The 27,848-nt window shown below is 38.3% G+C and overlaps 6 protein-coding genes and 1 pseudogene across 8 annotated transcripts; 3 read left to right on the top strand and 4 right to left on the bottom strand.

Moving 5' to 3' along the window:
* Nucleotides 1-174: 174 nt before the first annotated feature.
* Nucleotides 175-3,001, bottom strand: COR27 (cold regulated protein 27). 2 transcript variants are annotated; one of them, XM_021964472.2, is made up of 5 exons: nt 2,734-3,001; nt 1,930-2,133; nt 1,525-1,842; nt 806-918; nt 175-707 (listed from the first exon to the last, which is right to left on the bottom strand). In XM_021964472.2, the coding sequence occupies exons 1-4, from the start codon at nt 2,830-2,832 to the stop codon at nt 841-843; spliced, it is 699 nt and encodes a 232-aa protein (XP_021820164.1). In that variant the 5' UTR covers nt 2,833-3,001; the 3' UTR covers nt 175-707; nt 806-840. The 2 variants fall into 2 exon arrangements, with proteins under 2 accessions (XP_021820164.1, XP_021820163.1); XM_021964471.2 differs by having other exon boundaries at nt 1,545-1,842; nt 2,734-2,991.
* A 1,314-nt stretch (nt 3,002-4,315) lies between these two features.
* On the bottom strand, nt 4,316-9,055 carry LOC110761997 (Protein kinase family protein). The gene is made up of 12 exons (XM_021964591.2): nt 8,507-9,055; nt 7,851-8,025; nt 7,472-7,555; nt 7,111-7,352; nt 6,567-6,798; nt 6,191-6,355; nt 5,949-6,080; nt 5,610-5,723; nt 5,324-5,371; nt 5,137-5,215; nt 4,868-4,924; nt 4,316-4,778 (listed from the first exon to the last, which is right to left on the bottom strand). Exons 1-12 carry the CDS (start codon nt 8,695-8,697, stop codon nt 4,720-4,722), a joined length of 1,578 nt encoding a protein of 525 aa, XP_021820283.1. The 5' UTR covers nt 8,698-9,055; the 3' UTR covers nt 4,316-4,719.
* A 1,168-nt stretch (nt 9,056-10,223) lies between these two features.
* Nucleotides 10,224-13,614, bottom strand: LOC110761911 (glutamate receptor 2.6-like). Its single transcript, XM_021964495.2, has 5 exons — nt 13,317-13,614; nt 11,889-13,186; nt 11,513-11,816; nt 11,033-11,430; nt 10,224-10,769 (listed from the first exon to the last, which is right to left on the bottom strand). Exons 1-5 carry the CDS (start codon nt 13,576-13,578, stop codon nt 10,317-10,319), a joined length of 2,715 nt encoding a protein of 904 aa, XP_021820187.2. The 5' UTR covers nt 13,579-13,614; the 3' UTR covers nt 10,224-10,316.
* Nucleotides 13,615-14,180: 566 nt separating this feature from the next.
* LOC110761996 (glutamate receptor 2.7-like) lies at nt 14,181-17,335 on the bottom strand. The gene is made up of 5 exons (XM_021964590.2): nt 17,074-17,335; nt 15,699-16,972; nt 15,254-15,548; nt 14,743-15,143; nt 14,181-14,648 (listed from the first exon to the last, which is right to left on the bottom strand). The coding sequence occupies exons 1-5, from the start codon at nt 17,333-17,335 to the stop codon at nt 14,343-14,345; spliced, it is 2,538 nt and encodes an 845-aa protein (XP_021820282.2). The 3' UTR covers nt 14,181-14,342.
* Nucleotides 17,336-18,648: 1,313 nt separating this feature from the next.
* LOC110761994 (DCL-like protein) lies at nt 18,649-20,654 on the top strand. Its single transcript, XM_021964588.2, has 2 exons — nt 18,649-19,251; nt 20,213-20,654. The coding sequence occupies exons 1-2, from the start codon at nt 18,784-18,786 to the stop codon at nt 20,387-20,389; spliced, it is 645 nt and encodes a 214-aa protein (XP_021820280.1). The 5' UTR covers nt 18,649-18,783; the 3' UTR covers nt 20,390-20,654.
* Nucleotides 20,655-23,718: 3,064 nt separating this feature from the next.
* LOC110761993 (ABSCISIC ACID-INSENSITIVE 5-like protein 5) lies at nt 23,719-27,813 on the top strand. Of its 2 annotated transcripts, XM_021964587.2 has the most exons (5): nt 23,719-23,878; nt 24,307-25,403; nt 26,538-26,609; nt 26,711-26,740; nt 27,392-27,813. In XM_021964587.2, the coding sequence occupies exons 2-5, from the start codon at nt 24,318-24,320 to the stop codon at nt 27,461-27,463; spliced, it is 1,260 nt and encodes a 419-aa protein (XP_021820279.1). In that variant the 5' UTR covers nt 23,719-23,878; nt 24,307-24,317; the 3' UTR covers nt 27,464-27,813. The 2 variants fall into 2 exon arrangements, 1 of the variants encoding a protein (XP_021820279.1); XR_015832863.1 differs by lacking the exons at nt 26,711-26,740; nt 27,392-27,813 and adding an exon at nt 26,236-26,340 and having other exon boundaries at nt 26,538-26,593.
* LOC148297976 (U2 spliceosomal RNA) lies at nt 25,829-25,922 on the top strand (annotated as a pseudogene).
* Nucleotides 27,814-27,848: the final 35 nt, after the last annotated feature.

The following is a 27,848-nucleotide window of genomic DNA, read 5'->3' as shown; positions in this document are numbered from 1 at the left end:
TGTTGTCCGTCATAATTGTATCAGTTAAACTGTTAAAACCTCGGATCAATCTTGCATGTCACCCCAACATAAATTACATGAACAATAATTTCTTGAACAGATGAATTCTGTTCTCCCCAACACAATGTATATTGTGTTTGTGACCCATTTGCAAAATTAATACAACTGTACACATTCATCATGGCTTAGTACAAAATTCATTGCAGTGCAGAAAGTCCCGATCTGCAGTAGAATCTGCATGTCTAAACTGTGGGTTTCTGCCTCGCCAAAGAAAAGAAAAGAAACGAGACACTACATTCCCACCAGTACAGCAGTGCTAGAGCTTAGCAATGGTACTAACAATAATGACTAAAATGAGAGAACAAAATCTGTACAGGCATAATAACAGCACATTCTGCCGCCCCGTTCCTACTCTTGTCGCACTGATGCCACTCGTACTAATGTTCAAAAACATATGAATAAATGCCTTGATTAATCTCTCTCTATCTCTATCCCTCTCTGACATACATGTGCAAGTATGCATCTACACAACAACACTTTAAAACTTGGTCTCTAGTGTCAATATGCAGTCTCCATCCATTATTCATAGGTTAGAACGTAATCATACAATGCATCCATTCTCTTACAGGGTCTCCTTTAATCTAGCTCTAGAAATATTATTCTTAGTTACATCTTCAGGTATCAGCAGGCTTGCGCAGTGGAACAACCTAAAAGTGCAGTTAAGAGAGAACAAAATTAAGACTCCATTGCCACATGATGGAGAACAACCTAAACTTGGTCTTAGGCATAATGCATTGTACATTACCTGATCGTTATTTGCAACATTGAGTATAAGAGCTTTCATCCTCTTAGCATCACATGAACCAAGAGTTTTTTCTTCTTTGATATCTTCATCAACAAAGTTCTGGTCTGACACTTCTGCAAGCATAAAGTAGGATTTATGAATTTTTGGCAGCTAGAAGATATATATTTAGAAGTCTTATTTCAGACAATTTTAGCGGCAAGTACAAATTATGATCTATTTGGCCTCAACAGAATAGAATATATTCTTGTTTTGCAACACTGAAAATGAATCTCATGTACAAAAATGCATAAAAGAAATCCAACCACATAACAGGCTTCCATTATTCTCTACCATTGATTGACATAACAGTAAAAACTATGTCTGTGCCATCCACATCCAACTACTTCATCTGTCATTTTGTTTATAAGGTTACATCTTATCCTTTCAAATTCCAAATTTCCATAAATTACTCTAGATGACAGAATGGAGTTGAAGGGTAGGATAAAAGAAACAATACTGGATGAATGAGGCAGGATATTTCACTAATCAATTTAAGCATTTGAAACTCCATTCAATCAAAATCCATGTCAGGTGAAAGTATTTGTTTCTTCTGTGTGGTAAAGATTGTGTCAACAGAGAGCAAATAATGCAAGATAAGCACACTAAAACACATAATCAATAGCGGGAGAGGAAAAAATCATTGCAAGACACAGTTAGGCAAAATCTTTCAGCAAACACACCAAAATATAGCTGAGAGCACCTGTGTTGCCTCCAACCATATCCTGATGGCACGACTGAGAGTGAGATGCACGAAAATGCTTTGAACAAGTAGCTGGTGCACAGGGCATTTCCTTCTTCCCAATTGAATCAACTTCCTCACTTACAGATGCAACTTGGACAATGGGAGATTCAACTTCTTTGGTCTTGCAGGAAGATCTGAAGTGCAGCACCCACGGATTTTCCAGAAGATCACCACAAGATCCATCTGCCTTATTTACTTCAGCTTCAGCTCTTACAAAATTGATTTTCTGCCAGCAGCCACCTCGAAATACCTTAAACTGCAACAAAAAATTAAGTTCCAATTAATTCACATATTTATATAATACAATCGAATAGCCATTACAAGAAATAGATCAGACTCAAACCTGGCCAGAAGGGGCACGAGAATTGAACTGGGGTTGCCTTGATGATTTGGGAAGCAATAAACTCCCCTTTTGTGAGTGCCAACCACGCGAATCCATGGAACTATACAACTGGTTAACAAATGATGCTTCCATAGATTTCAAGTACATACTGTGTTTCTCATCCGTCCATTCCGTAGACATAGTTTCTGTTGCGGCCGGAGTACCCTAATAAAGTTATGTACTATGATCAGAAATCTTTAAATCAGACTACACACAAATACACACATACACATACATGTACATACGCATGTCTTTGCAGAAAACATCTCACCTTTGTTGCCAGGAAAAAAAAGGTTAAAAGTTGTCACTAGAGAAACAAAAAAAATTTAAACAACACCATCCTCTCAGTTTTTGAAACACAAACCATTTCATACACACAATATTACTTCCCTAATAGTGCAAAAGGAAGCATTGGCATTCCGATATTTCAATTATTCCTTACCAAATGAGCAACGGTATAACAAATATCAGACATTATTTTCATGAAAAGAAAGAAGATAAAAACCCATAATTTCTAATTAATAAAAGACGACTTTTCCATTTTGATCATTACAAAAAAGCTTGTCAATAAGCCAACCCCATCCCTTCCAATTTCCATTAGATCCCAACCCAAATATGAAAATAAATCATAAAAAGTAAGCTTCAATTGGGTTTTTTGGGAAGGGGCATGGAGAAACCATGTGCCAATTTTCAAAAGGAAGAAAAGAGAAACGAACCAAAATATCAAAGTACGGATTTTTCTGCAAATATAGAGCAGAAAAGTACCAGGTCTGATGGAGGGTCCTCGTCCGGCGCAGCAAACTGGCTTGGCCTCTCAACGGTTAACTGAGAAATCTGCAACTCTCTCGCCCTGAAATTATCCATAAATTACTACGAAAACCCAGCTCTCGAAACTCTATGGCTTTTCAAAGGTCTAGAATTCAGGTGATCTAAGAAGAAGAAGATGGTTGGAATTGAAACGAAAGGGAATGAAGGCTTTGGAGGCGGTGATGGGAACAAAAGAACGGTACAGTTGTCACGCCTTTTACACGTGTCATGGGGCCATGGCGCTGCCACGTCACTCCCAGGTTTTGATGGGCGCTGTGGCGATGCCAAGATATTTATTGGAGCCTCCAAAATATCTCCTGTCTTTCGCCTTCGGCTTTGGGTTACGTGGCACCGCCCTTTAACTGTCACCTGCTTCGCCTCTTCGCGCGCTCTTTTCACTTTCGGGTCGGGTTGGTGGCCCGACCCCTTTCGTGCCGTTTTCGTCTTTGATATTTCTTTTCTTCCTTGTAATTTCAGTGTAGAGGTACAAGATATTAATTAATAAAAACAATTTTTTTAATATTGAAGTATCTGAATTTGGTGAGGTCCAATGAAATCACTGTAATTTATTAAAGATTTCGAAATATAGAAGAAAAGGACCTGTCGAGATAAAAGAGATGTTGTCACTTTATTGATAGTTCTGCCTCACCAAATAATGAATTCCTTTTTTTTTTGTTCGTTTAAGGAAAAGGAAAGAAAAACTTTTTTTGTTTAGGGGGTTTACGTAAATATTTAATGGATATTTGAGGATTTTAAACCTTTGTTCACATATGTAGAGCTGGAAGTGCTCAACCAACTAAGTTATATCTTACTGGCGAAAGAAAAATATTTTAAAATTGATTCTTTGTGTTGAATAATTATAGTGAAGTACAATAGTACGATCACATGTTATAATATAAGTGAATATTTATTATATCGTCCATCCATATTATAACACGTGTATAAATTACTATGTGACTGTACTACAATACCATTCTATAATGTGTTTTTAGGTGTAAAACATTGAAGATAATATCAGAAAACAAATTATAGACAAAATATAGAGAAAGAAAATAGGAATTTAAAAAATTGTGAAAGATGTGATCGGCTAAGAAAATATCTTGAGTGGGTCCGCATAATTGAGCTGCTATCTTGATCATACAAAATAATTTGGGAGATAATCGAGCTAGTCAGAGTCAGATCACTGCATCAGGTACAATGAATATCTATCCAAATTCTGCATTCTAGTATATTTATTGGATGAGAACTTCTGCTTTACATCATTACAATTAAAAGCAACTTCATTTCGTCACCACTTTGATAACATTGGAGGGGAAATGGAACACGAAAACTCGAGTAGAAGTAAATTACATGGAGGGTTCGGAGATGCATGTATCAAAGTTTATTGGTGCCACGTGTAGTTTAACAATTGGTGAACAAGTAGATAAGTGATGTGTTTTTTTTCCGCCAGAACAAGTGGATATAAGTACATTCCTTTTTTCTTCTCAGCCACTTTGTAAATTCAAATTCAAATTCAGGACAAAAGAAAGAAAAGAAAAAATTCAAATCCAAAGCATCCATAATGTAATAGATATTTCGATGATGTATCCACTCTGATAGACAAAACTGAATAAGATGTTGGTATAACTAATGTACAAATTTTCCTTGTACTAAAAATAAGGGAATACATATGTTATAACAAAAAAACTCAGGAAACATAGGAGGGAGGGTAAGGTTGAATTTAAGAATGATGGTTTTTACAGCAGCAGTTATAGATCAAGGCGTATTTGGGGTGGAGTGATAATGAATACCACCCAAGATCATATCAACTTTGAGCTGACCTCTTTATTCATGTCTTCATGTTTACAACAAATCTTGCATGCCAAATCTGATCTTGCATATCGACGGCTTCTATTGCAGATTACGCGCCAAAGGTAAATAATAATTCTCGGTCCTTTACAATACTTAAATTTCCTGCTTCTGATCTCCCTCTGGTATCGCAGTTTCTTGCAAGTCAATTCTACCTGCATTAGCAGGAAGCAGAAAAGGTAAAGGTAAAATGAAGCCAGCTGCTGGTTGCCAGCTTGTGCTTGTAAAAAATTAATAAACATACCTAATAAGGAAATCAGAGAAGGGGCCTTTGCAGAACTATTTGATCTCATGTCTGTACCTACAAAGCATGCCCAAATTTTAAGTCTAGGAACAATATTTGCAAGAGGCGTGAAGAATATAAGATATGATCCATGCTCATGTCCGAATTCTTTATCGTATAGAGCTCTCTTCATTTGTAATTTCAGATCATATGCTAATATGGTCAGACGTGTAATGAGAACTAGCATCAAAATTGATAAGGAAAGCTATCTAACTGTAGAAGCAGCAGACCTGAACTTTCAAGTGATCTGAGGACATCTGATTTCTTAAAAGTGTATCCAATGAAATTGGTATCTTTCGACGTTAACATCTGCAACACCAAACAAGCAAAAGATATCACATTAGATCTAATATTAGAACAATTGCACAAGCTTCACACATAAACTTAAATAAATAGGAGAGAACATGAAGTCATTACCTTCCGCCAAGGTCCCACTGTTGGCATTGTAGATGGCGGGCCCTCTACCTATAATAGGGAAAAAAGGGGGAAAAAATTAACAATAAGATGGCAACTACCATCAACATGATTTGGCTTTGATTTAGCGAAAAATATGCTTAAAGATAGAAGTGCGGACCCAAAAAGATAGTACCAAGGGCTATTAAAAAAATACTATTTGCGAGAATATCACCCTTTTTCATTCGAATAAATGCTTTCCCACTATAAAGATAACAGATTCCAACTCATTGATTTTCAATTAACTCACTTCAGGAAACTTTTCAAAATTCTGAGTGTCCAAGTCTCCAATGACTGTAGGTTTATATGCAGCTTCGATTTCATACAGCCTGTCCCACTGAACACATCTGAACCATGGATGGGCCTGAGAAAACATTAGCTTTTAAGTGAACAAACATCGAACAATGATATATTACAACATTGTGCTAACTGCGCTAACATGTATGAGTTAAATTTTTTTAAGAAGAAGCATATGGTTATCTGGAACTTTAATTTCTTATGTACAGTCACTACTATCACAAAAACAGTAGTTTTCTGAAGTTTTAACATACTTGTAAAGAACATCATTAATTCTTTGAAACCTGGTTACCTTAATTTCTTCTGCTCCATGTGTCCCAAGCCTTGATTCAACGTCACATAACAAGTGACAGATCAGATCCTTTGCCTCATCCGAAATTTTTGGTTCGTCAGGAAATTTCAGGCATGTTCTCCAATTGATTATCTACAAAAAAAAAGAAAAAAAAAAGAAAAAAAAAAAGGGTAATGTTATCTACTCTGCAATTACAAAGGATTGCGTCAAACATCTACGAGAGACAACCATGATGATATTACCTTGCGGCATGTGATCCTTGGGTCATCGGAGCAGAAGGGAGGATAGCCTACAAGCATCTCATACATGATTGCCCCTAGGGACCACCAATCGCACTCTATTCCATATCCTTTCTTGAGCAACACCTCAGGTGCCATATAGTCAAGAGTTCCAACGGTTGAATAAGCCTGAACAAAATGGATTGTCTTTGTAACTCACAACATGTACAAATTAATCACTCAACAACTACAAAATTAAGAAGTTCGAAATTTCAAATTTCCAATAATCTAGGTAAGAAAGGACATCACTGCTTGATATGCATGGATACTAAATCTAATATTTTGGATGAGGATTTGAAGATTTGAGGAAGAGTTGATAAGAAAATGGGATAAATATTACCAGGGCACGACGATTACGTTTCCATTGTTGTAATTGTTCTTTTGGCATCAACCAAGGAACCTTATCACAGCCAGATTGTCCTTCAGTTTCAGATATGGATTCCTGGGAGGTTAAATCATCATTTTCCAGTAACAGTGTAGAATACTTGTCATCCAGAGGTTTACACAAGCCAAAATCTGAAAGCTTCAAATGGCCATTTTTATCCAGTATCAGGTTATCTGGTTTTATGTCCCTGTAAAAAGAACCCAGTCACAGCACATATAAGTTTACATCCTTTTACTTCGAAACAAGTACATTTTCAAAATTACACGTGTTTTCGTGTGTGTGTGTGTGCGCGCGCGTACGTGCCTTTTGTGTCCATGAATATGTTTTTCGAGAAGAACCAGCAAGGAAACTCAAATGTGTACAACATCCAAATCATCTTTATATTGAACTAAAAGATACTATTCATTTATAAAATAAAATAAAATAAAAAGGAAAGAAAATAAAATTTGTTGCTATTCATAAAAAATAAAAAAACTGAATTGGTGCACAATTGTCATACCTATGAATGTAGTTGTGTTGATGGATTGAGTGAATAGCCAGAATACTCTCTGCTATGTAAAAACGTGCAACATCTTCGGAAAGAGTATCTTCTCTCATCAATAATGTCATAATATCACCACCAGGTAAGTACTCCATGATAAGGTATAAGAAATCAGAATCTTGAAATGAATAATGAAGTTTTACAATGCACCGGCTATCAACCTCCGCAAGTAAGTTCCTCTCAGAACGCACATGCTCAACCTAAAAGGCGGAAATAAAATGTATTAGAATTATTAACAATATATCATGATGCACAATGATACGGTACATAGTGCAGTATCAGGACATAACCTAAAGTTATTTAATTAGAATATTGTCACCTGTCCTCGGCTAAGCATCTCAGATTTCTTCAATTTCTTCATGGCATAAATCTCTCCTGTACCTTTAGCACGACATAACCTTACCTGCGTTTGTTAAACACTTAAGAGATGAGTGTCATATTTTATATTTTACAACGTATATCCCATTTCCATATCTATATGATCAACAGAACTAAAACCATAATTCTATAATATACATAATACTATCAAAGCTACGTCAAGGGTCTTCACATGGTCCATAAAGCTAATACAAGAGCTATCTGAACTGAATATAAAAATTTTTGTAATGAAAACTGGACAGAAAAATACCATGTACGTGTGTTTATAAGGGAAAACCAAAAAGCTCTGTGAAGTGAAGTAACTCGATGTTTTTACATACCTCACCAAATGCCCCTTTACCAATGACAGTTAATTGCTCAAAATCATCAATTCCGATTTTACGTCTTTGCAGCCTCATGTATTCTGTTTCTCTGCGTTCCAATATCCTCATCATCTCTTCTTGTTCCTCAGTTGGTATCTGATCTTCTTGTGCTTTCCTTTGAAGTGCTCGGCGTCTAAAACAGAGAAATATGTAATTGAGTTGAGTTACAAAATTATTCACAAGAAAGGTCTGCCCAAGCTAAATAGTCTTTCTCACAGCATTCACAGCAACATTGCTCAATATATTATTGCACTTGGCTATTTACTGGAACCGAACCATAAATGAGAACAATGGAAATTAAAGTTCACAGCTGAAGTTTCCTAATTACCAAACAGAAACCGTAAATAGCAAAAAAAAAGGGAAACTATGATTAAAAGGAAAAATTTGAAGGAATTTAAAATTGAGCATGGACACAACTGCAGCACATATAACACAACACAATGCGTATATAGTAGCAGAACTCTATGCACCAAATTAAGACGAACCTGGAACCTTCAAAGTGATACAAATGGTAAACACACACAGCTAAAGTGCTAAACAAGCTGGCACTATCAAAATTAGATCACAATTTGAGCAAAAATCAATCGAAAACCTGGAAACGAATCAGAAACTACCTCTCTTTGCGATCCTGTAGTCCTTGTAGATAGTTCTTGTAGTGATTCTCAATGAACTGCTTCGCCGCCGCCGCCTTCTGCCTCGTCACCGGCGACGAAACCGACACGTCGGGACCCGAATCGAGGCCGCCGACCCGATCCGGCTTCAAGTTGAGAGCGCCGAGCCTCATCGTCCCATCGCCGCCGTCCATTTCTCCAACAACAAACCCGATCAAATCAACCCCGAGGAGCCAAAAAGCCAGATCAAAACCTCAATCCGTGAAGCATTTCAGCGACGAAATGAAGAAGCTTCGGCTGCAAGAATTCGAGGAGAGATCTGGCGAGCCAAGTGTTTGCGAAAATGACAGAGTAAGAGTCCAAGCAAAAGGATACTTGGAAGTATGCACTGGCATATGCGTAGTATATGTAAATAAAATCTCTATTTATATGCTTGGCTGGATAATTAAAAATGGAAAATTAAAAATTTAATTAAAAATGTTAATCTGTTTTGCTTTTTTGGCTTTCTAGGGAATGGAGTGCAATCGACGCCATCGTTTTCCTCGCATGAACTGGAATCTTGGAGGCAATTTTTTTATTTAATTAATTTTCATTTCTGACTTTTTAGAGAGAGAAAGAAAGAGGAGAGAGAGAGACAAAAAAGGACACTGTATTGGTGGATGGCTGTGTCGGCGGAGATCTATACATTGCAAATTTAACAAGCAAAGAGGGTTGTGAATCTGAATTGGCTGTACTGTACGGTTTCGATCCGGTGCGTGAGACTTACGTTTCGAGCCTGGACTTGCTGGGACCGTGTCGTGTTAGTTTGTGCCGGTCTGCGTTTTGGGATTTGGATTTAGGTGACCCGTGGTTTGATCAACTTTTCGTGGTCCCCGGGTCAAGGCGCTGAAACGTGTGCGTCACGAGGGGATCGTGTGGGGGAGTATGATTAGTTTGATCATGACCGTTGGATTATGATTGGACTGTTTAGAAATTAAAAAAATCATTACCATTTTGTGCATTTAATCATGATTCTAATTGTTAGAGCCAGCCACTCAATTGGTTTATTTTTTCCTTCCTCCTCAAAGTGCAAGGAATTCTCACTTTGTATGCCCATTGGGTAATTAAAAGAGAAAAGTTCCTTGAAAGGTGGTCTATAGTTTATCACTCATAAAAAATATAGATATTTATAAAAAATACTCAATCCTAGACATGTATTTATAAAAATACCCAAGAACTATTTAAACATAGAAACATACCCAAAATGGGTTTTGGGTATGTGTGTAATGATGGATTTTGGGTATGTTTATAAATGGGTTTTGAGTGTGTGTAATGATGAATTTTGGGTATGTTTATAAAGTGTTTTGGGTGTTGGGTATTTTTATAATTTCAGCCCTCATTTTAGGTATTTTAGTTAAACTCCCTAAAAAATAGTGCATGCACCAACTTCGCCAGTTTTAGCCATTACATTGCCCTTTGATCACTTAGAAAATTCTTTGATTATTGTTGCAAAAAGAGCCAACAGCCCTAAGAAAACCTTAGAAAATCCAAATCATTTTCTTTGCAATTTTCTCATCTTAATATTGCAAGAGGTTCTAACTTCGAATCCTTTTCGTTAGACAATTAAATGTAAACTCCAAAAGTGTGGTCAATTATTAGGACTTGGACTTGACTAATAGTAATTGCTGAGAAAATTTGAATTGCATCAGAAAGGTTAAAACTATACACAACGTTCCTTCATTGAATCTTCTAGTATATACAAGTTAAGTTCTTTGTATTTACAGTTCTTCATGGAAGAATTTGATTTTGCAACATTCAAATTGTAAAACTAATTTCAGTGTTGAGTAATAATTACCATTCCAGTACTCATTGAATTGTGTTCTACCTCATCAAGCTTTTCTCCTTGGCTGTTTGGCTTCACCATCGAGCTTCTTGTGGAGCACTGGCTTTTAGATTTTCTGCAGCTCATGGCTAAGGATATAGAAGCCCATCTCCAAATTCTTGTGTTGATCAACATTGCTCGTATGCAGCTCAAGTTCTGCATGTGCCTACCCGCTATACGCACAACTGTGACGAAAAATGCAGATGCACAAACGAAACCCGAAATTAAGAAGAGGCCAGAGAAAGGCCCAGGACCTATGGAATCTTCATTCTCCAACTTGATTGAAGAGGAGCAATTATAAGAGGAGAGCATTTGTTTTTCTAGTTGTTCCACTTGTCCTCTCTCATTGGTCTCTAGGATTGCCTCCGATATGTCAAAAGCCAAAGGAGAACCCTTCGGAAAAACCTGAAACATTTAATGAAGAGTGCAGGAATTAGATAAGTTTAGAGGTGATTGAAAATGAGTAATGTTTTGTAAAATATGACATGTTTACATAAACGATTCTCATTCTACGTGTGTATCGTATTTATTGATCGTATTATGGATTGCATATCTCGCGTAGATGGAACTCATGTGTAAGTCTATTTTGCTTGTGGATCAACCTTACAATAGTTTTATTTATTAAAGATTGGTTAACAAATTAAACATAAGGAAGGAGAGATACTCACAAATGCAAAGCCGCTAGGCTTGTAAACTGGTCCTGATTTGATATATCCCTTGCAGTACTTTGCAAGGAAGACTTTAGCATGGGGAGCAACAAAGAAAGCTGCAGCAATATCTTTCCTCTCAAAGGCATTTGGGTAGTCACTTATTGTGGCAATACTTTTGATATTTTCTGGTCTGAATTCTAAAACATTAATCAAGTATCTAACAATAAAAGAATTAATATTACACCCAACAGTTGCATTTGTTCTCTTAAGTGTTTCAATATCAAGCACAGACGGCTGAACTCGAGAGACGGTCATCATGGAGGTGAGGCTTGCAGTGAAAGTAGCTGTCACAACTAGAATCACCACTAACCATGGAGCCAGCACCAACCGAGCCCAATTGTTCTGAACTCGTTCTCCTGCATATTTTAGATCGACATCTAGGATGTTAGCTTGATATACACTGTCCGTCCGCGTAAGCTTTTGGGATTCAGTACTTACTCTGTGCAAAGAACAGGACAGTGACAGAGAACCAAAGGATGGCCCCAATGCCCTTTAGTTCAAGGTTGTCTCCATGTTCATTTTCAATTAACCAGACGACAAAGCATACAGAAAGGTGCGCCACAATCATGAGGAACCACATGCTTTTGGTGAAGGTCTTCATGAACATCCATTTTTCCTTCAGCTTATCTGGCTTTACAGTGACTACCATCACAATTCCAGAGCTCACATATGGCTGTGAGAATTCAACAAAATGATACCGATCAGCTACGACTTCTATATCACCAACAGCTGCATCCAAGCCCTATTGTACAAAGAATCAAATTGTCATGCTATAATAAGGTCAATTACAGTTCAAAAGAAGAAGAATTTCTACCTTGTAGTAGACCTGTTGCACCAATTCATCATATGAGCCATTGAAGGGAACAAACACATAAGGCAATTGATAAGGGAGATGTTTGACTGCTGCTTCAAAAACATCAATTGAAAATCCAGATATTTGTGTCTCATTCCTCTCCTGATCATAGCTTACTTTCACAAATTGATTGAAGGCACCCCTTGCAGGGATCCCAATCTTTAAGGGTCTTTCCCCTTCAACTGGTATCCACCCCTTTGGGGTTGCTAGCAAGCCACCCGGCCAATAGATTGGACCCAAAACTTGAATAGAACCATTCTCAATCCTCTCTTTCATGTCACTGTGCTTGATCAAGCTCTCTGAGAAACCAAATCTTGGTGACCAGAATGCTATCTCTCTGTAGCTTTTGCCAACAACATTAATGATTTGAAAGGTTGGAGGTTGTGATAGCATGCTATTTTTGAATTCTATCATGCCACTTAGACCTTGGAAAGAAGTGGACGCAATTTTTTGAGACAACTCTTTTGTGGTAACATTTTTCATGGCTCCAGCAATAGCCCAAATTGTGTCATAAGCTCGAAGAGCAAAGATACTAGGACTAAAATTTTCTTCTTCTTCAAGGTATTGTAGTCCGTATATTCTGCGAAATCTGGTTTTGAACCGTCTGAAAGTCTTTGTAGTTTCTATGAAGTTGGTTTTAATACCAACAACACCCTGCATGTTGTATTTGATAGAAGAATCAACAGAATCAAGAAGGCTTGCAATCTCATCTGTTACAATCCATACATGGCCTTTGTCCATCATGCCCAATTGCTTTGCCTTTTCAAAGAGAAGGACAGCTGACTGTAAAGAAAACTGCATGACTATAAAAACCCGGTTGCTCTTGCTTCTCAACTTCTTAAGTTCCTTGTCAACGAAGCCATCTGGGTCAGAGAGAGAAGAAAGGGATGGGAAAGCTCTGTAGTGCTCAATCTCTGAGTTGACTAATCTAAGTGAATCAGAGAGGATACTAATCATGATTGCAGAAGAGGAGGAAAGTTCATTTTTGTGCTCGTAAATTGCAGTCACCTTTCGCCATTGGAAATGACCAACTAAGGCTGCAACGCATTGCTTATGGAAGCGGATATCGTTAGCTAATTGGAAGAAATTTGGCCATTGAAGAGACTTAGTTGGTGGGCTTATGGTAGTGGAAGGAAGTGATATGATGGGGGGAAACATTTTGGTGGTATTATGATCAATCTCAGAAACTAGAGCTGCTTCCTGCATGGCCAGTGTTCCAATTATGGCTACAACTTGTTTGCTATTGAGCAGATTGATTGCTGCAAAACAAACATACACGTCCATATTTAGACCCAACTAACCAAATTTTGATGATATTGGCATGCAAATTCAAGAGCATTAAACGACTAACGTTTATATCAGTTTGTGACATTAAGTATATGACTTTACCACCAGCTATTGCTCCGGCTGAATTGCCTTGTGAATCTTTAAGGTGCAAATCCAATCTAGTGCAGGTTGAGTGGAAAAGGTCTTGGATAGCCATTTTCATGGCTATTTTCTGTTCCTTGCCCACACGAGAGCCGTAATCAACAACAAAACCTATTCCTGCAATTGTCTGTTGAGTCATTTGACATTTATTCCCTCTTCCACTAGCCTTGGCTGAACCCACCAACAACAGCAAAACCAAGTAGAAAGAGAGACTGCTAGACATTTATTCACTAATAAAAGAATGCTTCTCTGTTTCTGGACTTTGTAGGTTGGCCAGTCTCTCTGAAATTTAACCCATTATATATTTAATTTAAGTCAGCACCAAACATATCTTTGTTTTCCTCGAAGCTAGCTGAGTTGAAAAATTGGCCAGGTGGGGACTTTGTAGGTTGGCCCGTCAAAAACGCCTCCCCCAAATGTACATAGCTCCAGACATTTTTGAGGTCTTCAGTTTAAGTCAGAACCAAGAATTCAACACAAATGGTGACCTCTGTCGGTCTGTATCAGACAACTTCCTGCATACTTCTGAGAAATATATATGTAGATGAGTAGATGTATATGTGATAGAGACATGTCATACGACCAGTTAGGAAGCTTGGCTTGAATTTGGATTTTAATGAAGAAAAAAAAAAATCCAATTCCTTGGATTTGTTTAGTTGTTCCTCACCAAAGCAATTTGTTTAGCCTGTTTTTATGTTTTAGAAAAATAAAATAAGGGTTGTATAATTTGTCTTCTTTACGGATGCAAGATTCTTCTCAAGTATAATGTTCATTTTAGCCATCATACACAGCCACAACCCTTTGGAAATTGAAATTATCCAATGCTCAACTTCTCATATACTTATGGCACTTTTAAATACAATTTTTCAAATACTTTAACTGCTTTTCTTCACAGAGCTACTAGGAGTGACAATTCTCACGACAATCCTAAAAGTGATTATTCTCACAGCACACAGCTATGTAAAATCCCATCTCCAAACTCTTGTGTTAATTAACAGGGTTGGGTTGCAGCTCAACTTCCACAAGCACGTTTCCAGGAAGAAAATTCCTCCAATGCTCACGCACTAAACGCACAATTGTTACCAAAAATGCCAATGCACAAGCAAAACCTGCTATTAGAAATAGGCCAGAGAAAGGTTCAGGACCTATTGAACCATTGTTTGAGTTTATTGGAGAGGAGCAATTATAAGAGGAGAGCATTTGTTTTTCTAACTTTTCCACTTGTCCACTCTCAGTTGCCTCTAACATTGCCTCTGAGATGTCAATAGCCAGAGGCGAACCCTTTTGAAAAACCTGCAGCAGAGAATGAGAAATGCAACATTATCTTATAAACAAAATACATGGACTACACTACTTAAAGAAATGCAGAGGAAGGGGAGAAACTTACAAATCCAAAACCGCTAGGCTTGTACACCGATCCTGTTTTGGTAAAGCCAGCGTTGCAGTATTTTGCAAGGAAGACTTTAGCATGGGGAGAAACAAAGAAAGCTGCTGTAATATCCTTCCTCTCAAAGGCCTCTGGGTAGTCACTTATGGAGGCAATACTCTTGATATTTTCTGGTCTAAACTCTAAGACATTAATCAAGTACCTCACAATAAAAGAGTTTCCATTGCAACCAACAGTTGCATTTGTCATCTTTAGTGTTTCAATATCAAGCACAGATGGTTGGACTCGAGAGACGGTCATCATGGAGGAGAGGCTTGCAGTGAAAGTAGCTGTTACAACTACAATCGCCAATAGCCATGGAGCCAGCAGCAACCGAGCCCAAGGGTTCTTAAATTGTTCTCCTGCATATTGTACAAATGTAGGAGATCATATGAGGCTGTATGTTATAGAGGGTGCCAGTAAGGTGACAAGCACTAGCAGTATGATTTCTGTAGTTTTTATGAGTACTTACTTGGCGCAAATAACAGGCAATCAATGCAGAACCAAAAGGCTCCAATGTCCTCTAAGCTACGTCCATGTACAATTTCCATTAAGCAGGCGACCAAGCATACAGAAAGGTGTGTAACAAACAGGAGGAACCACATTTCTCTGGTGAAAGGCCACACCAACATCTCTGTTTCCTTCAGCTTATCTGGCTTCACAGTGACTACCATCTCCAGCCCAGAACTTATGTATGGCTGTGTGAATTCAACATAATGGTACCGATCTGCTATGACTTCTATATCACCAACAGCTGCATCCAAGCTCTATTTTTTACATAGAGTAAAATGGTCATCAGTGTGTATAGAATTGAGCACTGCATAAACAGCATTAGTACACAAAGCCAAGACACTTCAATGTTGCAAATGGTTGTCATCTTAGGAATGGAATTAGTGCAGAAGATAAAGAATCTCTACCTTATTGGAGACCAGTTCCACCATCTCATCATATGAGCCATTGAAGGGCACAAACTCGTAAGGCAACTGATAAGGGAGATGTTTGACAGCTGCTTCAAACACATCAATTGAAAATCCTGAGATGTCTGTCTCATTCGTGTCCGGGTCATATCTTACGTTCACAAACTGCGTGAATGCACCCATCGCAGGAATCCCTATCTTTAAGGGTCTATCTACATCAACAGGTGTCCATCCCTTTGGGGTTGTCTGTAATCCACCAGGCCAATAGATTGGACCCAAAACTTCAGCAAAAGCATTCATATCAGTATGTTTCATCAAGTTCTCTGAGAAACCGTATCTTGGTGACCAGAATGCCATCTCTCTGTAGCTTCTGCCAATCACATTAATGATTTGAAAGGTTGGTGGTTGTGATAGCATTCCATTTTTGAACTCTATCATGCCACTCTGACCTTGGAAAGCAGTCGACAGGATTTTTTGAGACAGTTCTTTTGAGGTAACATTTCCCTGTTGCAATATTTTAAGGGCTCGACCAGTGGCCCAAATTGCATCATAAGCTCGGAGAGCGAAGATACTAGGACTAGAATTTTCTTCTTCTTCAGGGTACAGTAGTCCATATATCCTGCGAAATCTGGTTTTGAACTGCTTGAATGAGGTTTCTGCAAAGTGAGTTTTAATACCAATGACACCTTGCATGTTATACTTGACAGAAGTGTCAACAGAATCAAGAAGGTTTGCAATCTCATATGTGACAATCCACACATAGCCTTTGTCCATCATGCCCAGCTGCTTTGCCTTTTCAAAGAAAATGACAGCTGACTGCAAAGAGAACTGCATGACTATGAAGACCCTATTGCTCTTGCTTCTCAACTTCTTAAGCTCTTCTTCAACAAGGGCCTCCGGGTTTGAGACAGAAGGCAAGAATGGGAAAGCTTGGTAGTGTTCAATATCTGAGTTGACTAATCTAAGTGAATCAGAGAGGAGAGTTATGATCCCTAAATGAGAGGAAAATTCATTATTGTGCTCGTAAACTGCAGTCACCTTTCGCCATTGGAAATGACCAACTAAGGCCGCAACGCATTGCGTATGGAAGGCAATGTTGTTAGCTATTTGGATGGAAATTGGCCATTGAAGTGACTCTGATGGTGGGCTCGTGGCGGTGGAAGTAAGGGATATGATGGGAAAACTATTTTCAATCTCAGAGAGTAGAGCTGCTTCTTGCATGGTCAGTGTTCCGATGATGGCTACAACTTGTTTGCTACTGAGGAGACTGATTGCTGCAAAACAAAAATACTTTTTCATTTCAGAGCGAAGTAACCAAAGTTTGCTGAAACTGGCATGCAAATATGACAGTTTAGAAGTGTAGATACAACTTTACCTGCAGCTGTTGCTCGAGCTGAGTTCCCTTGTGAATCTTTCAGGTGTAAATCCACTCTAGCGCAGATTGACTTAGAAAGATCTTGGATAGCCATTTCCATGGCTACTTTCTGTTCTTTTCCCACTCGAGAGCTGTGATCAATGACACAACCAACTCTTGCAGTTATCTGTTGGGTTATTTGACATTTGTCCTGACTTCCATCAGGTTTGGCTGAACTCAATAACGATAGCAATACCAAGAAGAAAGAAAGACCACCAGACATATTGCTTTTCATTGCTATTCCTTTCGAGAATAATGAGAATATATAGTATCATGTGTCTTATTGAGAGGTTGAATGAGTTGACTTTTGGCAGATGAGCAATCAAGAAAGATTCAAAGCTGAAATTTTTTATTGTCATTGTTTGCATGACACTTCAAAATGATTGTACTGGGTTCTACATTCCCCTGGCTGTTAGCGGGCTGTAGCTAATTCTTTCTAGTTGAAATTTGGGTTTCCTGATTTATTATTGGGTGCAATATTTTATGAAAGTCAACATATCATTGTTTTTTTTGGTAGCTTGGTTTTGCTTATTTATTAAGACAACTTCCTGCATTAGTTCTGAGAAGAATATAGGTAGATTCTCAGAAATAGATTTGTAGATGAGGATGTGATAGAGACATGATAATTGTTAAATAGGAAAGAAAATTTCAATTCTCAGGTAACAAGCTGTACAGCATGAGGTCAAGAGATAGAGGAATGAAAAATGAGCTCCCAACTGGTTTGAGGTCTTGAATTGAAGTCAATAACCAAGCTTGGTCTTGCTTATTTATTAAGTACTGCCCTATATGCATATCAAAGTCAAACAAAATGCATATCAGTATGGTCATGCCAAAAAGCTAACCATACAAACAAGTGAGGGCCTTGTTTATATCAGACAACTTCCTGCATTGCCTCTCAGAACTATATTTGCAGATTCTCAGAAATTGGTATATAGATGAGTAGATATATATATGCGACGGAGAGTCTAATCCATGAAGACCCTGTCGCTCTTGCTCCTCAACTTCTTAATCTCTTCTTCGACAAAGACATTTTGAGTCATGTGGAGAAGGAAGGGATGGGAAAGCTTGGTGGTGCTCAATTTCTGAGTTGAATAGTGGATCAGAGGGATTGCTAGAGTGTCAAATTGGTGTTCATGTTGAATTAGGTCAACACAAACACGACACGATTATCAATTTTGCATGTGTGACATAAGATAACACGTATAACCTGTTTATGAATTATTTTCACTTAAATTAAGCTTCAAGGATCATATATAGTATGAAGTTTTAACTAAATTTAATGTTTAAGTAATTTATACCTATATTTATCATGTTATAGGTATTATATACTCGATTATTTCTTGTTCTTTTCAAGTCGTCTCCGAAATTGTGATCCCTAGGCACTGATGGAGGGTCAAACAATTGACCGTTGACCCAAGCCAAAATTCAGAATTGGGCTTTTGGGCTTTGGGCTTCTGGTAGCAAACCCAGGCAGGATTGAAGGCAGAGGTGGAGAGTGGAGAACCGAGCGAGCATTTTGCTTCTTTATCTGCTAAGCATCTACAGGCGTTGATTGTGACTGCTAATGGGTCTTCAAGGCTTCAACTTTGAAGAAAAAGTATGAGAATTGATAACTAAAAGAGCAGAATTACTTACAGCAGAGCTTAAGCTAGTAGAAGCTAGGGCACAGCCATGGCATCTCTCTCTAGATCACCGCCACTTGTCCACCACCAGATAAACTCCCTCACTCTCAACCCGTGCCCGGTAACTCTATCCTTCCCTTTCTTCAAAACGACGGCGCTCCAGCCCCGTCTCTGTGCCCTGAAGACCGGGGCGGACGGGGGCAGCAGAACCGGGAGGCCCAGAACACAGGGACCCGACCCGGGATTGCTTCGGAAGCCGGTGGTGTCGTCCGGGAAGGACATGGATGGAATTTCGGATGAAGATGAAGGAGAAGACGGGAAATGGGTCGATTGGGAAGATAAGATTTTGGAAGACACGGTTCCTCTGGTCGGATTCGTGAGGATGATACTTCATTCTGGGAAATACGAGAGCGGAGATAGATTGAGCCCTGAGCATGAGAAGACTGTTCTTGAGAGGTTGCTTCCATTTCACCCTGAAGCTCAGAAGAAGATCGGTTCTGGGATTGATTATATCACAGTAAAGTCTCTTCCTTTATTCAATTCTCTCTAATTTAGCTTATTTTACTGTTCTGGGTATGAATTTTTTGGTGCCAAATTTAATAATTGGATATTTCCATATTGGTCCCAATGTTTTGCTTGATTGCCTGCCCATGTTTTATTTTATCCATATAACTATTGTTTACATTAGAAAAGAGAATTTTGGCTACTAACAGCCAGAAAAACTTAGAAGTATTAGCTATTTGGATATGCCTGTTACTTGTGTAGTTAAACTGTGTATATCAATCGTTTCTGTTTTGCTATTGATCAGACTGCATTGCTTTTGAATTTCTACTACTTTTATCTTGTATGAATCATTCAACTCTTTCTGATATCCATCTTTTTCTTTTTTCCTTCAAACAACTGGTCTATATGAACTTGGGGCTTGTGTTAGCGTAGCTTATGCATGTAATGTTTGCCCTCCATCATCAGATATGCATTTTACTAATGCTTCCCCTTTGAACTCCAGCACTCCGGCACTCCGGTACTCCGGTGTGGGAGTGTTTACGCTCCATCACTCCAGTGTGGAATGGGGTTGGGGTTCAATCAGTCTACTTCCCTTTAGATATATAGTTATCTGTATTGTTTCTGATATGAGCTTCACCAGTGAATGATAAGTAAGAATTGTTACTTGTTACTTGCTGGTGTTCAGAACACATATAATGAACAGTTAGTTGATCGAAGACGTTTTAATCCACTCCTAGAATCCTGAAATGTTGAAAATTAGGTTGTGTGATCTCAACAACATGCTTCCAAAATGGTGGCACTTGACATCAGGCAGTCATGTTTGAATTCGAAAACCAAATATGGAAATCTTCTTCTGCATTCGATACCTTGTCAAACATGAGCACCTTTTGGTTTTCTCAAGTATCTGATATTAGTGTTTTACAAGTGAACCGGATTTCCTAAAATGATGCAATTTTCTCTTTTTGGGTTGACAGGTTGGTTATCATCCTGATTTTGAAAGCTCAAGATGTTTGTTCATTGTTCAAAAGGATGGAACATTGGTCGACTTTTCATACTGGAAGTGCATCAAGGGGCTGATCAGGAAGAACTATCCTCTATACGCAGACAGCTTCATTCTCAGACATTTCCGAAAGCGCAGACGCGGTTTATGAAGCTAGATAATCAAACCATCTGACTTTGTATAACCTGTATGTTAAAGAAAAGTTTTGTTGCCTCCATATTGCTTGTTATATGCCAGTTTTAATTGTCAGATTAAATGTCAAGAAAGTAGTAGTAGTAGTAGATATTGAAAATTCTTTCAAGGTAGAGAGATGCACATGTTACAATGAAACTACGGTAACAAATGCTGTGGCACAAAAACTGTGTTTGGTCTTTGATATATTCTCTTAAGTGAAATGGAGTGGGTGGTATTCTCTCTCTCTCTCTCTCTCTCTCTCTCTCTCTCTCTCAGATCATTTTGCGACAAGGGGATCAAGCATGCAATTAGAGGGAGAAAGAATTTCATTCAACTGGGATAGCACTTTTTGATACCTCTGCCAATAATGCAATGATACGTGGGATAATTTTTTCACGTGTTATAGTATTATTGGTTAAGAATAGCCATCCCCATTGCAAGTAAGTTTTTCTGAATTAGAGGACCCAGAAGGCATTCAATCTCCTAGATTTTCAGTTTCTCGTGACTTCATCACTGCCAAGTGCCAAGCAAACAAAGCTCGTTGAAAATCTGCTTCCTGCACTTCATAAACACGGACCCCATTTGTAATGGCACATCAATCGACTTAATGCGAGGCTCTTTTCTCGGATGGGACGAGGCTTCGTAGACACCCATTTCTGTTGAAGTGTCTGGTATGAAACACGTATTCATTATGCAATTATGCACTCACATGACACCTAAAAAAAAAGAAAGCACTAGCACCTGAGAAATGAGAATGTTTTTTTTTTTTTGTTCTTTCAAAATTGTGGGTTCATTTAGAAGAACGTGGCACCATGGTATGAACAAAATACTACAAAACATAATTGCTATAAAAACCCTAACTTTTCCCCCAACCACGCCTGAAAAGGTTCCCAAATTACAACTGCTACCAGTAATTTTAAAGGTTGCTAATTAAAATAAACAGGACCTAGATGGTTCTTTTGAATGCGATAGGGAAGATACATGACCGATGAGTAACAAGAAGTCCAAGTTTGCAAGTTCTTTTGACAATTTGTAAGAGAGCTGTTATTTGCATTTTAGAAGCACGGAAAACTCGCTCTTTATTGATCGAAGAACCCCTTTTATTCTTTCCCCAAGACTTTGAGTAAATATCTGAATTCAATGAACGAAGAATAGAATAGTACATGATGACTTTGTCGGGTTGTGTTCCTTCAGTTAAACATTATCTTTGACATTCGCTTTCACAAGGATAAAATTCCAATCCAAAAGAGGAAAATTATGTAAGCAGGCACTATAGCAAAGGGTTCACTTAAGGCAATATTTTAGCACAAGGAAGGGCGCATGCTTGACAGCTTTTTCCATTTTCTTCACTTCCAATCTCAGATTGCCAGCAGCAACTATGCCATTATGGAATCAATTTCAATTGTCCATTTTCTAAACCCACCATGTGCCTTCTCTTAATATCGTCAATTCTAACCAATGGGTGTTGCGTTAGTTGGATTGCTCAGGTCTTTTTGTGCTCTCAAGTGATCCGGAATTCAAGCTTTTATAGTATCCGTGTGTATGAATTTCCCCCCTCCCCCTTCTTAACTTCGACATAATATTGTCAATTCATACCCAAAACAATCATAGCGCATGTGGCTTTGAATGCGAAGATAGCTATGTACTAATTGTCCTTTGCAAAAATGGCCTTACTTAGTCCACAAGCAAAACCCTACATCCTCATCCACATCTCCCCTTGAAAACTCCACCTTATAAGACAAAATAATTTGCAAATTTTTTCTTTTCACTTTTCTTGCCCCTTCTTTAGACCTTAAGTTGAAAATGACTAAAATCATAGATTTCAATGGATTGAAAATTGAATGAATTTTCTCACTAAAAAAATGAGGTTGTGTGTGATCAGATGGGTCTAAGAACTCACACCGTCCATTAATAAATTATAGGTTTGTGTGAGCAGATAATGAGACTGGATTGTCAATATCGACAGCTTCTATTGGCTTCTTACTTTCTTCTTTTGCTCAAATATAATAACATGAAGGGCCTCCGTCAACCAATTATAGCCATACAACTTTCTATAATTGCGTGTGCTACAGTGTTCCGATCAGATTAATTTATATGAATTAGCGTTTCCGATGACATTTCTTTGCTAAATATATAACAAGAAATCCCATCATATCATCAAATACTTAGCTGACTTTCAATATTAATCTTTTTTACTCTTTGGACCACACTGCCCTCACATGTCCGTACTGAAAAAGTTCTATTTCGGGGTTTATTTTAAATTATTTCAACAATTATTTTTTAAATTTTTTAATATAAATAATATTCTATTTTAATTTAATCTAAATTACGGAAAGGAAGATTCGAACTCGAGTGCAGAGTGAAGAGCACATCCGCTCTAACCAACTTAACTAAACCCGTATCTATTTTTTTTCAACAATTATTATTCATTAGATACAAACCCCTTTTCTAAAAGTAAATAAATATTGCCATTTGAAACCTCAACTTAATTAGTAAATGTAAATTTCTTTTTATAGGTTGTCGACAGCCCATTTGGCCTATTTTTGGTAGATCAACGGCCGGCTCTTGTACTCGGTCCAAAACCTTTAAAAAGATCCACTACCTAACTTTTTAATTCTTTTTTTTTTTTAAAGGAAAATTTTGATTCGATTATTTATTTTTGTAAAAGCTTTATGGACTGACGGTCTTGCCCTTGCCCATCATAGTCCACGGGCCACTGCGCTGGGAGCTATTGTTGCATCTCGCTCCTCCATTTGTCGCTACCTAAAATCCACGGTTTACTAATTCTTAGGCTTTCAATAAAATTACATATAATAATAATTAGTGAGTTAATTAAGAACAATGAGAAGGGCATTATTGTCCAACCGGACAAGTTTAGAATATACTTGTGCTAGTGAGAAAATATCTGAACGTTTTGCGCTGAGCCTGACTTTTGTCGACTCATTGTTTTCACGTGCACCAGACAAGAAAATAACTTTTTAGACAAAAAAAATAGAGAAAAAAATCTTAAATAAATAAATAAATATTTATTATGGACTATATTACCCCGGATCCAATCGCACCTAACGTGAGTGGGACCATGCCCCTTTTGTGTGAGCGTACAACAATCGCTAGTTCTTATCCCCATCCCCACCACTATAATTCAAACCACCCCATCCAACCCTTCATTGCGAGCGACGTGGACGGCCAGGATGCTCCCACATCGCCTAACATGATTGGTCAAATGTCACATCAAATCCTCTCTACCCCATCCTGATTGGTCCACGCCGCCCATTATTATACTAATTTCTGTATTAAACAATGATAAGCCCCCACCTTCCCCACTCCTCGTTGTCTTAAAAGGCAAAGGAGGGCAAAGGGACAACAGACACTTGGCGCATCCACCAGAGCCCTAAGAAGCAGGAGGAACCGCAGCCACCAGACCACCACCAACATTTTTTTTTAAATTCCCCGATATAGAAACAAGGTAAAAACACAGCATCTTCAAGTAGAATTTTTTGCGTTTTTTGCATTTTTTGCATTTTGGGTTGATATCATTCTTCAAGTTTCTGTCTTTGCTTCTTGTTCATCTGCTTCTTGATCTGTTGATCTGTTGTTTTGTTTTGACAAGTTTCAGTCTTTTTGAGTGGTTTTTTTTGTTTTGCATGATTGAGTGATTTTTTTTGTTTTGCATGAAAAATTTGAGCTCTGGTTGCTCAACAAAAACTCTGTGACCTGGAAATTGATTAGGGGTTAGCTGAAATTGAGTCTTTGTTTGGCTGAAAGTTGACAATGTTAAGTTCCGTGAACTCAAAGGAAGCTCTTTTAGTAAACAGTCGTAGGAAATACAAACTTGACGAAATCTGAAGTTCTCAACTTTTTTTTAAATTTTTTTGGGGTCTGTGTTTCACTCAGATTTTACAAAAATGGGTACCAACATGAACTTCAAGGGATTTGGGAACGACCCACCAGGAATCAACCCATTAGCGAGGCAGTCTTCGATCTATTCGCTGACGTTTGAGGAGTTGCAGAACACCATTGGAGGCTCAGGCAAGGACTTTGGGTCCATGAACATGGACGAGCTCTTGAAGAGCATATGGACGGCTGAAGAGACTCAGATTATGGCTCCATCGGGTGGTGGAGCTGGTGGTCAGAATGGGCTTGGCCTCGGTGGCGGGTCTCTGCAGAGACAGGGCTCGCTGACCCTGCCCAGAACGTTGAGCCAGAAAACTGTTGATGAGGTCTGGAAGAACATCTCAAAAGAAGGGACTGGTGCTGGTGGGTCTAATATGCCTCAGAGGCAACAGACCTTGGGAGAGATGACTTTGGAGGAGTTTCTGGTCAAAGCTGGGGTTGTTAGAGAAGAGGCTCAATTAGCTCCAAAGCCAGCTAATAATGGTGCTGGTTTTTTTGGTGACTTATCTCGTTTTGGTAATACTGGTGGTAATTTGGACTTTGAGTTTCAGCAAACGAATCGTGGTGTCGGGGTTATGGGGAATAGAGTTTCTGAGACCAATAGTCAAGTTCCTAATCAGGCCTCCAATTTGCCATTGAATGCTAATGGGGTTAGATCAAATCAGCAACAACAACAGTTACCACAGCAGCAGCAAATATTTCCCAAGCAGCAACCTGTCACTTACAACACTTCTCCATTGCCTATGGGACCAAATGCTCAACTGGGTAGTCCTGGAATGAGGGGTGGGATTATGGGAATTGGTGATCAGGGTCTGAATGGTACTCTGGTTCAGAGTTCAGGGATGGGAATGGTTGGGTTAGGAGCTGCAGGGGCTGTTCGAGTGGCGACGGGGTCGCCTGCGAACCAGTTGTCATCTGATGGAATTGGGAAGAGTAATGGTACTGATACGTCGTCTGTGTCACCGGTGCCTTATGTGTTTAATGGTGGCTTTAGGGGGAGGAAAGGCGGTGGCCCTGTGGAGAAGGTTGTGGAGAGAAGACAGAGGAGAATGATTAAAAATAGAGAATCAGCTGCCAGGTCCCGAGCTCGCAAGCAGGTGAATATGTCTTTGATTATTTACTGCTTTGATAGGCATATGGTTTCAGCTTATAGTAAATTAAAGCTATTAATTTTTAGAATACAGAGTTACCAGAACTGTGAAATGTAATAAATAAAAAGATAAATTTTTGAATGAAAGTGTGAAATGTTATCAATTTACTCGTCATGCTTGAATGATGGGGCATGTTTGTATGAGTTGGCCTTTAGACACAAAATAATCGTAGCTGCCATCTTGACTGTTTAAGCTTTGTGGACTCTGTGTTAAGCCAACATATGTGATTGGATTCAAATCAATATAATTACCACCTCCCAGTAGAAGACTATAAGTTGATTCCAACATGCTGCCAGGTCCTTTAGTCGTGGGCAAAGACCCTTATGCATGCAGCGTTTAGAATCGAAAAGTATTGCTGACTCTTAACAGTTATACATTTCTCGGCCTTTTGGCTAAGATCAGGTGTAGCATCTGTTATAATCGGTTTAATAACTTGACAGTTTTGAGTTATAGAGGAAAACTTATGGTGGATGAAAATCGAGTGACTGAAGTTCCAAGAATGTCGAGAATCGTGTGAAATACACTTTCACCACATGAGGGGGAACCCAGACCTTAATATATTAGTCTCTTGTTATAAGAGAAATTATGTACCGTTCTCTTTTCCTGTGTTTAGTATTTTCTAGAAATAATTATTCTGGAGAAGGTTTAAGAAGAACTAATATATAATGACATCAAGATTAAACAAGTTCATCTTGTTGTCGCATTATCAATTTTGCTAGACATTGACCTTCTGCATTTCTCATCTATTGACTTTTTGTATCCCAAAACTTCATGAAAGATTCATGCGGGAGAATGGTAATGTGATAGCGATTCGACATGACAAGAGATGAAAGTTTGAGAAGTTACAGTCATGAGAAGTTTTAAGGATCCGGTTTATTACAAGGTAATGGAACACTTGTTTAAGGAACATAACATAAAGTCGGGTGTATGATGTCAGAATCATTAAAAAGTTGAAGAAGTTCCATACCTTTTGATCCTAGTTCTGCTTTGAAAGATGCTACACCTGCTTTGAAAAATTGAGATATACCATCTCACAATTTCTTAATGTTTCTTATATATTCTTTCTTGTGCTTCTGTCAGGCTTACACAATGGAGTTGGAAGCCGAAGTTGCAAAACTAAAGGAGGAGAACCAAGAGTTGCAGAAAAAACAGGTTTGTTTTGTTGTTGTGTCACATAGTTGTTGGAAACACGAATTAACGGATGTAATAAACTTAGTGTTTGACACTTATTTACTGTTCATTGGTTGCTGCAGGCTGAAATGATGGAAATGCAGAAGAATCAGGTACTTTGATCTTTCTCTTAAATAAAAAATTGAAATGAATTCAGGAATGATGGTTGCATTGTTGCTTCGCCCAAAAAGCATACCTAGTTGGGTTAAGTATGTTTAGTCGAAACCTGTAGATAAAATTTTCAAATCTTAACTCGGGAATGGTATTCGCCTACTAGCAGTCTAGCATGGAATCTGCCAATCCTTTCCTCTGGAATTGGGTTTTCATATGTACATGAACCATTCATGAGCAAGTGTGAAAGAATAAGTCCCAGCTTTTATTTCCATGTTTCCATACATTAAAACTAGCTGGAGCATCAGCAATCCGCCAAAAGTACAATCTAAAATATTTTCTCTCTGTTGCAGTATTTCTACTATCAGAACAACATTTAGACTTTTCTGCAATCTGATGTAACCAGTTGCCATAGTCGTATTTCTCAAACATGTAGTTGTGGGGTATTGAAGAATTTTTAATTGCATGGTAGGATGTTGCTTATAGGAAGGCCATCAGATAACAATGAGTTACACCAACACACGCGTGCGGGCGTGCGCACACACACACACAAATGAGGTCCTCAGATTAACTATTTATTTAAAGAAGATCATGAATGAGGCTACATTGATACTTTATAATTGGTCAATTTTTGGAACTTGGTCACTTCGCAGGATATGGAGATTATAAATCTTCAACGAGGTAAGAAGCGATGCTTGAGAAGAACGCAGACCGGTCCATGGTAAAGTGCAGAGGAGGGAAGAGGATTCTGATTAGATGGGCTGTACATATTTCAGGAGCATGTCTCTGCTGTAGATTTGAGAGGTTTAGTGTGCTGTAGGATGAACTTAAATCTACATTTTTCATTTGCTTTCTCCTTTGAATATTATGAGTAGAGTAGGTAGGGAGGGGAAGCAAAATATGGTCAGTTAGGACTAGGAGATATCCTTTGGTCCATATTTCAGAGCATGTTTAGTTTCCTACATTAGTCAAACAAATATTTTAACAGCATATCGTGTGTGGTACCTCAAACCATTTGTGGTAATTTTGGTTTGTTATCTTCTTCTTCTTTATATATTAAATGTTATTGTTTTAATTTTTGGACAATAAAGTTGTGAAATAATCAAGATT

Source organism: Prunus avium, chromosome 1 (assembly GCF_965620075.1).
Source record: "Prunus avium chromosome 1, drPruAviu1.hap1.1, whole genome shotgun sequence".
NCBI lineage: Eukaryota > Viridiplantae > Streptophyta > Magnoliopsida > Rosales > Rosaceae > Prunus > Prunus avium.
The sequence above is the reverse complement of the archived record's forward strand: the minus strand, read 5'-3'. Positions and strand labels throughout refer to the sequence as shown.

Coding starts and splice junctions, on each gene's coding strand:
- LOC110761993 (XM_021964587.2), top strand. CDS start 24,318: ATGGGTACCAACATGAACTTCAAGGGATTTGGGAACGACCCACCAGGA. Junction 25,404..26,537: donor GGTCCCGAGCTCGCAAGCAG/GTGAATATGTCT, acceptor TGCTTCTGTCAG/GCTTACACAATGGAGTTGGA. Junction 26,741..27,391: donor TGGAAATGCAGAAGAATCAG/GTACTTTGATCT, acceptor GTCACTTCGCAG/GATATGGAGATTATAAATCT.
- COR27 (XM_021964471.2), bottom strand. CDS start 2,832: ATGGATAATTTCAGGGCGAGAGAGTTGCAGATTTCTCAGTTAACCGTT. Junction 1,843..1,929: donor CTCGTGCCCCTTCTGGCCAG/GTTTGAGTCTGA, acceptor TTTTTGTTGCAG/TTTAAGGTATTTCGAGGTGG. Junction 708..805: donor ATGTTGCAAATAACGATCAG/GTAATGTACAAT, acceptor CTGCACTTTTAG/GTTGTTCCACTGCGCAAGCC.
- LOC110761911 (XM_021964495.2), bottom strand. CDS start 13,578: ATGTCTAGCAGTCTCTCTTTCTACTTGGTTTTGCTGTTGTTGGTGGGT. Junction 13,187..13,316: donor AGCCGGAGCAATAGCTGGTG/GTAAAGTCATAT, acceptor TTTGTTTTGCAG/CAATCAATCTGCTCAATAGC. Junction 11,817..11,888: donor TGCAACAGGTCTACTACAAG/GTAGAAATTCTT, acceptor TTTGTACAATAG/GGCTTGGATGCAGCTGTTGG.
- LOC110761996 (XM_021964590.2), bottom strand. CDS start 17,335: ATGTCTGGTGGTCTTTCTTTCTTCTTGGTATTGCTATCGTTATTGAGT. Junction 15,549..15,698: donor TGGAACTGGTCTCCAATAAG/GTAGAGATTCTT, acceptor TGTAAAAAATAG/AGCTTGGATGCAGCTGTTGG. Junction 15,144..15,253: donor TTGCCTGTTATTTGCGCCAA/GTAAGTACTCAT, acceptor TACAATATGCAG/GAGAACAATTTAAGAACCCT.
- LOC110761997 (XM_021964591.2), bottom strand. CDS start 8,697: ATGGACGGCGGCGATGGGACGATGAGGCTCGGCGCTCTCAACTTGAAG. Junction 6,799..7,110: donor CAACACAACTACATTCATAG/GTATGACAATTG, acceptor TTCTTTTTACAG/GGACATAAAACCAGATAACC. Junction 5,724..5,948: donor ATGGAGCAGAAGAAATTAAG/GTAACCAGGTTT, acceptor ATGTTTTCTCAG/GCCCATCCATGGTTCAGATG.
- LOC110761994 (XM_021964588.2), top strand. CDS start 18,784: ATGGCATCTCTCTCTAGATCACCGCCACTTGTCCACCACCAGATAAAC. Junction 19,252..20,212: donor CTGGGATTGATTATATCACA/GTAAAGTCTCTT, acceptor TTGGGTTGACAG/GTTGGTTATCATCCTGATTT.